The sequence below is a fragment of the Acinonyx jubatus genome, chromosome C2, assembly GCF_027475565.1.
Source record: "Acinonyx jubatus isolate Ajub_Pintada_27869175 chromosome C2, VMU_Ajub_asm_v1.0, whole genome shotgun sequence".
Classification (NCBI taxonomy): Eukaryota; Metazoa; Chordata; class Mammalia; order Carnivora; family Felidae; genus Acinonyx; species Acinonyx jubatus.
Window position 1 is genome coordinate 102,082,995 of NC_069384.1, and position 11,073 is coordinate 102,094,067.

General features: G+C 38.7%; 1 protein-coding gene across 2 annotated transcripts in view; it reads left to right on the forward strand.

The window, feature by feature from the left end:
- Positions 1-10,267, forward strand: part of SPTSSB (serine palmitoyltransferase small subunit B) — a 29,891-nt gene extending 19,624 nt beyond the window's left edge. Inside the window, exons 3-4 of one of the 2 annotated variants that reach the window (XM_053221251.1) lie at positions 1,687-1,799; positions 8,649-10,267. In XM_053221251.1, the coding sequence (XP_053077226.1) occupies positions 8,682-8,912 (231 nt within the window). In that variant the 5' untranslated portion in view covers positions 1,687-1,799; positions 8,649-8,681 and the 3' untranslated portion in view covers positions 8,913-10,267. The remainder of the gene's footprint in view (positions 1-1,686; positions 1,800-8,648) is intronic. The other variant, XM_015066042.3, reaches the window with a different exon arrangement.
- Positions 10,268-11,073: the final 806 nt, after the last annotated feature.

An 11,073-nucleotide genomic window follows, 5' to 3' on the forward strand; every position in this document is an offset into this window, starting at 1 on the left:
CTAATCAAAGAGAATAGAATAAAAAAAAAAAGCATGCACTGCAGAGTAATATTGTTGAGAGATGTTTGTTTCGGTTATGTAGCTGGGTTTGTGTGTGTGTGTGTGTGTGTGTGTGTGTGTGTGTGTGTACCCTGGATCACAATGTAAATGTACTTTCCCTCTCCATTCTGCTTAAAAATGTTTGAAAGCCATTCCTTTATGAAAGGGTATGATTTAACTATGTTCAGAGTTATTAGGAAAACGTTTCCAGAAGCGCAGAGTTTAAGTTCATTGGAGTTTAGAATAGGGAATAGGGTTAACTCTGGACCTTTCAAGACTTTCTTAATTACTATTTTGCCTTCCAAAAATTAATAGACTTTATTATTTAGAACAGTTTTAGACTTACAGAAAAGTTGAGAAGATAGTACAGAGTCTCCACATGCCCTGTACCCAGTTTCCCCTACTAATATCTTACATTAGTATGAACATGTGTTACAATTAATGAGCCAATGTTGATATGCTATTCAGTAAAGCTAGTATGTTACTCGTATTTCCTTGGCTTTTACCTAGTATCCTTTTTTCCTTTCCAGGATTCCACCCGGAATAACACGTTGCATCTAGTTGTTGTGTTTCCATAGGCTCCTTTGAGCTATGACAGTTTTTCACACTTAGCTTGTTTCTGATGACCTTGAGAGTTTAAGGGGTACATATTCTACAGCATGCTACTCTGTTGGAATTTTGTCTGGTGTTTTTTCTCATGATTAGACTGAGGTTGTCAGTTATTTGGGATAAAAACACAGAGGTAAAGTGCCATTTTCATGCCATGATATCATAGATACCTACCATTAACATCATTTATCACTATTGATGTTGGCCTTGATCCACTGGCTGAAGTAGTGCTTAATCAGTCTTCTCCACTGTAAATTTACTTTTTTATCTCCCTTTTCAAATAGTACTCTTTGGAAGGAAATCACTCTGCTCCTTTTAAAAATGAATTACTTAATTAAAGGGAGGCTTGAACTTGGAGTAAATCATATTGAGTTCCTTCCAAAAGGAAACCTACATCTGAGAACAGACACAGTCTCTTTTTAGATTCAGTGTCTCTTTCTGTAGCAGGCAGAATAATTTTTTCACATCTCAGATTTTCAGGTTCCTAATATGAAGCACACACACAAAAGCTGAGTGACTGACATAGAGTTCCAAAGTAAGTCAGAAAGGAATTAACCCAAAATCAATTGCAAATCCTTCTGACTTTTCTCCTCAGCCCCAGATTCTGATGTTTTAGAAGTAAATTTAACCCAAAATGTGTTGGAGGGTGTTTTTTTTAATCCCCCAAGAGAGAAGATTCATTTTTAGCTAATGTTTAGAAAGGGAGATCTCATACTGAGAAAATCCAGGAATTTGGAGTACCTTCTTTAGGTGCAGGATCACGTGTTCTGTGATATTAGCAAGGTAAATTCCACCCTGCCAAACCACCTGCTACTTACCTCTCACTGCAGTTGCCTAACTTTCTGCCACTCCTATTCCCATGGACAGAGAACAACACAGAACTTCTGAGCAAGCCTCACCTCCACATTTGTTACATCCCTGCACGTTCCCTTTACAGTATTCTCATTTCATGACTCAAACATGGGTTCATGGGAACACATGTTGTTGTTTGTTTTTCATTGTTGATGTGGCTCTATTTATCCTTTCTTGTCCACTCAGGCCGGAACAAGGTCCTGCTCCTGAGTAATGTGTGTCATAAGTCCCAGGTCCTCCCTGTTCATTCTGGGAAAAGAGGTGAAACTTTATCTCCTTCCTCACTGGACACAAATCTAGTGAGAGAAAAAAATCATCATCTGTTGATAAAAAAAGGGCAGTGACATTCAGAAATAAAATATAGTCACTTACTCTCCAATCAATTGTAGGATAACTTCTTAGGGGACTTCCAAGCCCTTACTGTTTTCCACTGCCCCAGTGTCCCTGTTCATTTGCTGGATTCTCTGTAGGATTCAGTCTCTTCCTGTGGTTCCCAGGACTCTAATAATCCTTCTCCCTCTTCCTCCCCTGAACTTGGTAAAACTCTGCTTTGGGTCTTTTAACCATACTAAGATGTACATCACTAACAAGAACCTTAATTTTTGCCAGTTCCAGGTAACATTTGCATTAAATAGGCATCAGGATCCACATTTGGTTAGAGGAGCATATGAACTGTGGGATTCAGGAAAGAGTCCTGAGTAAGGCAAGAAGAGTAGAGACTGGGGAAACAGGGTAGGGCTGAAGTCTTCCAGATACCCTACATACCTGGCTCCATTGTCCTTGCTCAAGACTGAGTCTTCTAAGACCACAGAAAACCTTCACTGGACTTTTCACTTCTTTCATCCAATGTTAATTCCCAAAACACAGGGTGTTCCCTGCCTGGTCCAGTCACTTCCATTCAGTTTGACAAACCAATTTAAATGTCAACAAATTTAATATCAATTTGGTGTTAGCCCCATAGACTTGGCCCTTTTCTTTAAACTGAGTGATTTGGTCTAGGGGATCTCAGTTCCATTAACATTCTAGATTTCATTTTAACATTCTAGATTTCACTTTAGCTGCCTAACACATGTGGCAAATATTGTCCATAATGTATATGGGTGGAATATACTCAACTGAATTAGAATCCTCAAGGGTGCCTGGGTGGCTCAGTTGGTTGAGCCTCCGACTTCGGCTCAGGTCACGATCTCACAGTTTGTGGGTTTGAGCCCCACGTCAGGCTCTGTGCTGACCGCTTGCTCAGAGCCTGGAGCCTGCTTCAGATTTCTGTGTCTCCTTCTCTCTCTGCCCCTCCCCCCGCTCATGCTTTGTCTCACTCTGTTTCTCAAAAATAAATAAATGTAAAAAAAAAAATTAAAAAAAAAAAAAGAATCCTCAAAGATGATGGTGACTATCTCTGTCACCATGGAATCTCCAGTTCCTAGCGCAATTTCCGGCATGTCAATAATTATTTTCAGTAAATAAAAGGGAGGGAGGGAGGGAGGGAGGGAGGGAGGGAGGGAGGGAAAGAGGAAAGGCTTTTTCCAGTTAGATTCTAACTTCCTATCTATATGCTTCTCCATGTACAAATCCTTTGAATTGATGCTACAGTTTCATTTTTACTAATCCTTACAGCAAACTTAAACACTAGGGATTATTATCTCCAGTTTACAACTGAGGACATTGAAGCCCAAAACAGTTAAGTACTGGGCCAAGGTCGCACAGCCAGTATGTGGAGGAGTCAGGACTTGAACTAATATCTATCTTCATTCCCAAATCCATACTCTGCATTATGCAAATGTAATAAAAACATTTCCCAAACTATAAATAATCCAAATTGTTTTGTTATTATTGTTAGAGAAACTCTGGTAAATCAAGTCCATTAGGCACCTTAGAATGTAGTACCACACTGGTCCCCATGTTTTTAAAACAATGGCCCAGAGAAAGCCTTTCCTTACGCTTCACAGTCCATTCCTCCAAGTAACACTGCTGCCCTTTGCTTCGCCTCCTACCTCTTACAGGGAGCCTCAACTGCTTTGTGTTCCATAGGGGCTTCCAGCCCTCCCAATTCACCCAAGGGTATCATCACTCAGCTTCAGCTGTCCGTCACACCCATCTAGGCCCCTGCAGCCACATCACTATCTGCTTAAGCAATGCTACCCCTAAAAGTACAGCCTCCTTAAAGATCTAGGAAGGTTTTTAAAATCATCAAGTTTAGAGGAACAAAATTGTTTTAATGTATGTTTATTTTTAAAAGAGAGAGAGAGAGAGAATACAAACGGGGGAGAGGTAGAGAGTGAGGGGGAGGGGCAGAGAGAGAGAGGGGGACAGCAAATCCAAAGTGGGTTCTGTGCTGACAGCAGCCAGCCAGATGCAGGGCTCAAACTCACAAATTAACGGAGTCATGACCCGAGCCAAGCCGAAGTCAGATGCTTAACCAACTGAGCCACCCAGGAGCCCCGAGGGAAAAATTATTTTAAAGGTAACAAACTACTGCCTCCCTCTTTTCCATATATGGAAATCATCTTTCAAAAGCGCTTAACCAAAAACAAGGAGATTCACTGTGTGCTTGAGCAGAGTTACCATTTTAAGTTCTTTGTTTAGCTTTACTGGGATAGGGCATTAGGTCATTAAGGAAGTGAGCAAACTAATTCCACCCTTCATTGTGAGAAATTAAGACTTCAAGATGTTTCCTCTCATCTAGTTCTATGTTACCTATGGGTAATTCATTTCATTGCATTTCTGCCATCTTATTTCCCCAAATTCAGCCTATTCTCCTAGTTTCCTTCTTAGCATCTTTCCATGTCCTTTCCCCCATGTGGTACTCATTCCTGGCCCCTCAGCCACTGTGTGTTTGTTACATGGTCCAGCGCGCTGCCTGTAAGAGCATCTCCTGTCTGCAGGTCCATTTTGGGGAAAGATTCCTTCTGAAGCCATTACTATTCAGAAGAAATCACACAGTAGTACTCAAAATGCATTTGTTGATGAATGAGTGAATTCTTCTACCCACATTACTCATCTTAAAAAGTGGGTTTTTTAAATCTTGGATGCAGTCCCATAGGAAATTTAAAAATGGAATCAAAAGGAAGTAGACATATATTACTTAAGCAAATCTAGAACCTAAATATAGTGATATTCCAACAATAGATTGTAGCAGATGGTTTACCAATAATAACCCACTCTCTCTTCTCACCTTTTCTTTTTTTAAATGTTTTACACAATTTTATCCCATTTTATTCTGTAAAAATGCACACAGATTCTAGAATATACTATAATGCCATTTTTTTTCAACTGCATTAGTAATTTTTTTAAATTATTGTTGACATACTGAAGTACCTGGGTAGCTCAGTTGGTTCAGTATCCAACTCTCGATTTAAGTTCAGGTCATGATCTCACAGTCGTGGGATCGAGCCCCGTGTCAGGCTCTGTGCTGACAGCACACAAGCTTGGGGTTCTCTTTCTCCTCTCCCCCTACCCCTCCCTTGCACACACTCAAACTCCCTCTCTCTCAAAATAAATAAACATTTTAAAAAATAACATATAGGTGACATACAATGTTAATTAATTTCAGATGTACAACATGGTGATTCAGCACACTAACAGCACTCACTACATAAGTGTAGTCACCATACAGTTATTGCAATTATTATTGACCATATTTCCTATGCTGTACTTTTCATCCCCATGACTAATTTACATAGTTATCTTTCTACCTAAGAAACAATAAACAATCTTTAAAATTGCTTTTCATCAATAAGGGAAAAAACAATCCAAGTGGGGGGAGAAATCAATGCCTTTTATTGACTTTTAGAACTTCAGAAGACCGAAGTGACATATGACAATAAAAGCATTTTTTACATGTCAGAATGGCTACGAGAGGGTTAGAAAATTATACAGAGGACTGGAAAAACTAGCAAGACAAGAAAAACTTCTAAAATCTTAATTCTCTAAATTGTTAGCAATGTGTAATCAATGTCCTACCAGGTATCCACCCTTGGTGTAATGCATTTGGTATGCTTTAGATCTATTGTTTGATTGACTGGTTGATTGATTTTTTACAGCTTAAAATAATAAACATTGACTGTCTCACAGTTTCTGTGGCTCTGGAATCTGAGCACATCTTAGCTGAGCAACTCTGGCTCAGGGTCTCTCACAAGACTGCAGTCAAGGTGTCCGTCGGGGCTGCTCAAGCAAGAAATTTAATTTTAGAAAACAAAGCTATGGCTTGTGTGTATTTTTAAAAGCTAAAACGTAGAGAGAAAAAGTCAATGATATTTCTATAAATAATTTGTAAATGAGTAATTTATCTCATTTATAAAAGTGAAAAGAGTATTAAGAATATTTTAACCAGATTTTTAGTACAAGGTTGATCCTGAATGAGTAATGCCCATGGGAGAACAGAGACAGGTTTTCTGAAATCACTGGGCTTCAAATTCATTTCAACTTGGCTTTAGAATGCAGGGAAGGCCATGTGTCCATATGAAATTAACTCCTCATTCTCTCAAACCTACCACAGCAATCCCCTGTTAACCCTTAGAGACCCCTTCACTCATAGGATAAAGACAAAATATTTAGCGTATCCACCTAGGCCCTGCAGTGGTTGTCTAACTCTGGCCATTCCCTTCTCTTCAGTTTTCTCCTACTCCCACCCTCCATCCCCAGATCTCTATGGCTCCATTCCCTGCCTCCCACAAACATCCATCAACCCTCTTCCCACCTTAACTTTGGCACAAACACAACTTGATCCCTATCTTGGCCATTCTCCCACCTGACTACCCATTTATCTGTATGACTTATAGTCATCCCTTGAATCTCATCTCAAATAGCTCTTCCTCCAAGACATGCTGAGACTGGATCAGGTTTCCCACAGCCCCTTATACACTGCTCTTTTCCTTTAGGGCATAATGTAGTTGGAAATTACATATTTGTGTATATTATTTGATTGCTACCTGTCTCCTCAACCAAGTTTCCTAAGGGATCTATGCCATAGGTCTATGCCTATGTCTGAGTCATTGTTCTCCCACCTTCTCCTAGTACAACCTGGAACATGATACCTGATGAAGGTATTCTCACACTCCCCAACAGTTACCTGGTGCCACCCTGAATCCTATCCAGGTAATGAAGAGGAAGCAAGTATGGGTGGTCATGAATAGAGTTTTAAATATAATATATACAGTTGTCTAGTGGGACACCCTAACAGCTCAAATGGTGAGACCTCCTCATTTTCTCCATTTCAGCCTATCAGTGAAAAATGTTGGTTGTTTGGATAATATCACTCACTGACATTACCACTTCTTCGGTCATTCATTTCCTCCAACACCTAATTCTATTGGCCTTTGCTCTTTCTCTGCAACCAAAGCTAGGAATGAAAAATAATGTGGAAGTCAGCTCTTACCAAGGTCCACCTACCAGGACAAGGCATTTAAATCCAATTACTTAGTTCTTACTTTGGCTTTTAGGAAAGATGGGAGGCTGACTTTTCATAAGAAAGTGCAATGACTTCAGTTTGTATCATCCATTTATTTGGATTACCCTGGCCATTATTACAGATAATTGCAACCTGGTAACACAAAGACTTTTCATTTTCAGGTGTTTCTTTTTTTTTTTTTTTTTTTTGTAGAAATTACACTTATCAGAGTTACTTATTATCAAAGCCAAACTGTTGAAAGTCAATAACAGCTAACTATATCCTACTTAGGTTGGGACTCTGAGTGATCTATAACTATTATTTTTCTTTAAGTTGGTTGCTTGTCATTCATTTACTCACTCATTCAGCGCATATTTACTTATGACCATAGCCTGAGGAGTCCACAGTCCTATGGAGCAAATACATCATACTTTCACGAAAAAGAATCAAAGAAAAGAGACATTTTCAGGTCAGAAGATAGAAATGATCTTTAAAAAATTTAACTGTGATTTGAATAGGAAGCGTTCTCAAAGTGGAATTAGATGATGTGGCACCGTTATATTCTTAGGAGTAAGCAGAAGAGGCACAAAGGTCAGCTTGTATTACCATAGACACCTATCATGTCTATGAAACTTTATAGAATCTTCCCAAGAATCTTTTTTAGAAATGATAGATGCCCTTCTTTCTAGGAGGTTTTAGATGCATATAGTTGTAACTGTGATCCATCTAATCACAGTGAGACCAAGAAAACATTTTTATGTGGTTTTCATAAGTTCTCTACCCAAAAATCAAATGACCATCCAACTTTGGGCTTCCCATTTGTTTTAGAGATCCCCAAGACCACCCACCTGTTCAGTGACCTACCAGAAATACTCACAGAAGTCAATATAATTTATACTCACAGATAAGGATTATTACAGTGAACAGATGTATAACAGTATCAGCAAGGAATAAAGATACAGGTAGTATCCCAAAAAATTCATTTAGAGGCTTCTGATGCTCTCTCTCTCCCATGAGTGGACAGACCAAGTGCTCTTCTTTCTCCACTAGCAAAAAGTGCAATGATACACATGCAATATTTCTGCCCAGAGGAGCCCATTAGAGACACAGCACTGAAGTCTTCACTGGGGCTTGTTCCATGGACATCCTTTGCCTGACAATTACCAAAACTCCAGACTTCCAGAATAAAGTAGGTGTTCACCATGAATTATGTCATTTGCACAGTTTAGGCGTAGTGAATCATCCTTATCCATTAGGGAATGGAGAGAACATTCCAAAAGCCAAGTTCCCAGATGCCAGCCCAGGGCCAAACTTGCAAGCAGATCCTTCTAAAGATAGCAGCCTCAGGCTTGCTATATTAACTCTTTTCTGCACACCATTATTTAAATCTTCTTCCAGAATACATATTGTAGGAAATAGAAAGTTCACACTTCTCACTCTTTGTACACATGGCTACAGAAAATGTGGTTAGCCTCAATTTTTAGATATTTTCACTAGACTATTACTAGCAATTATCATTTTTAGATAAATATTATCATTACTAATATTGTTGCCATTAATCCTAGTACTAATTATTATTCATAATTGCAAAATTATGAATTCCTATGATTAACATATTGGGTATTATTTCTATATAATACTCATATTAATCCATTCAGTGATCACTAACATGTTTTTAAAGGTGTTAACGTGCGGAGACCATGAAAACCTAAGGAGCTTCTGTTTGGTTCCTTATTTTATTTCTCTTCTCATCTGTTAACAGGACAGACTTTCTGCAGCTTGAAAGGAGCCGACCATGGATTTCAGACGTGTGAAGGACTATTTCTCCTGGCTCTACTATCAGTACCAAATCATTAGCTGCTGTGCTGTCTTGGAACCCTGGGAGCGATCCATGTTCAATACGATCTTACTAACCATTTTTGCTATGGTGGTATACACCGCCTATGTTTTTATCCCAATCCACATTCGTCTGGCTTGGGAATTTTTCTCCAAAATGTGTGGCTATCACAGTTCAATTTCTAATTGATCTTAGTTGCATTCTGTGAATCGGCATTGCCTCTGTAAATGTTGCTTACAACTTACCAACTTACATGAATACTGTGTCTTCTTCCACTCTCTGATCTGAAAAGCTCCCTTCTCTATGCACTCTTGTATCTTGCCTGAAATGTGAGATAGGTGTCTCTTTAGGTTCTTTTGTACATTCTGCATTGTGCATCGGACCACGGATAACACAAGGACCTTACCTCACATACCAGCCGTATTCTCTCAACTTAAATCTACAACTTCAAATTTTTTTTTTTTAATCAGAAATTTCATATAAAATTTTTCTGGGAAGCTGGCTCCTAAGAGACCTACCAGAATCATATTTAAAATGCTCCCTTGATACTTGTTCTGTACTAAAGGGTCTATTTTTAAAAATCTGTTCATAAGCTCCTGTCAAAAGTATCCTATCCTTGTTTACAACATATGAAAAGATATGAATAAATTATATGGGCCCCCTAAAGTCTTATTTTCTAGTAAACTGCTGATAACTAAAATTCTTTTACTTCAAGTGCAAAAGAATAGGCTGGAGGCAATTATCTCTTTTCAGACACGGTTCATGAATTATTTCAAATGCCTTCTAAATGTCTGGATTTATAACAGGTTAAAATCAACAATGTTGATTTTAGATAACCCAGTAAGTATTATGACACAAAAATGTTAAGTGTAAGGAACAAAACATAATCAAAGTAAATTTAGATATTGTGACTTGCGATGCTGCCTGGCCTTGCGTGATGCTGGGGAGCCAGGGGGAGAAGGGGGAGGGAAAAGAAACTGCTTTCTTTCTGTGATTTCACTCAGTGGAGGGTTGGGGGGAAGCACGTATTGGGCTACAGGAAGAAACGCTAATAAATAGACTGGAAGTAATATTCTACCAGCAGGAACTCGACAGCTCCAGTTAAATGCTTTGATATAGTGACTCCTTTGCAGAGCAAAAACAAGATTTATTCAATTTCCTTCAAAGTGTTTATCTGAAAAACAAATACAAGTTTTTAAGTATACTGCTGAATCAGATGTGAATGCCAAAGACCAAACCTTATAGTTTGTCTTTCCTTCCAATAACCAGTAAGGTTAGTAATTCTGGAGGGTAAAAATGGAAATAGTTTTTGGACAATATTTGCACCTATGTTTGTATTATGGGGGGAAAAAAAAAGAAAACATTCCCAGGAAGCCCAGAGAGAAAGATGTTTGGCATGCCAAATTAACATGCATGTTTGTTAAAAAACAAAAACGTGTTTTGAAGATAAACCAGATCTGAACATGTACTGTTGATTTTTGCAAAATAAAATTAGGTTTAATTTTGTAAATAAAATATTCACCTCCAGATTTGCTTTTTCCTCATATTACACTAAATATCCAGGCGCTTCTGTCCTCATTTGTCCCCAGACTTCCTGTTTCTTACTAATCCATTGTGGCAACTGATCTTAAAACAGTAGGATAAAACTAACATCTATCAAGAGCCTTCTCCATAGTGAACACATTTTACATGTTGAAGTAGGTATTAAGGTCTCCCAGTTACAGGTAAGGAAAGTAGAACTTGGCAAAGATGAGATTCATGTTTAAGATCCTTTATCTACTAGTGGCAAAGCAAGAAAGCAAATCCAGGACCACACAGGGCCCTGAAATATTTGCCATATGCAAGCCCATGGGAGGATAATGTGAGCAAATGAAAGTTGATGGGATACGGTCACCAACATGTCAGAAAGCAAAACCACATCAATTTAAAGGGGCAAGGGTATGAGGAGACAGCTGAGGTCAGAGGAACAACAGGCCCAAGTCCCAGCTTCCACCTTTGCTGTTACCCAAGTGTTGTGTTCACCCATTTCTATGCTGTCCAGGCCCATCTGCCTATTTTGAAAGATTGCTTTCACTTTTAAATATTTAACAGAGGATTCTCAGTTAAGCATGAACTTGGACACATTCCCAGTTCACAATGATTTAACACCCTTATATACATGGACCCCTACTAAGTACTCTTGGAATTCAATTACAAAGATACTGCATTGACCTTCTTAAAATCCTCCTTCTAAAAATAAGCGTTAAAATAAATGTGAATAGACACAGCAAAGCTTAATAAAAGATATTGCAAAGCACTACCCCAGGATGTCACTTTGAAGGTAAGCATTTCCTCTGAGCAATCAAAATGA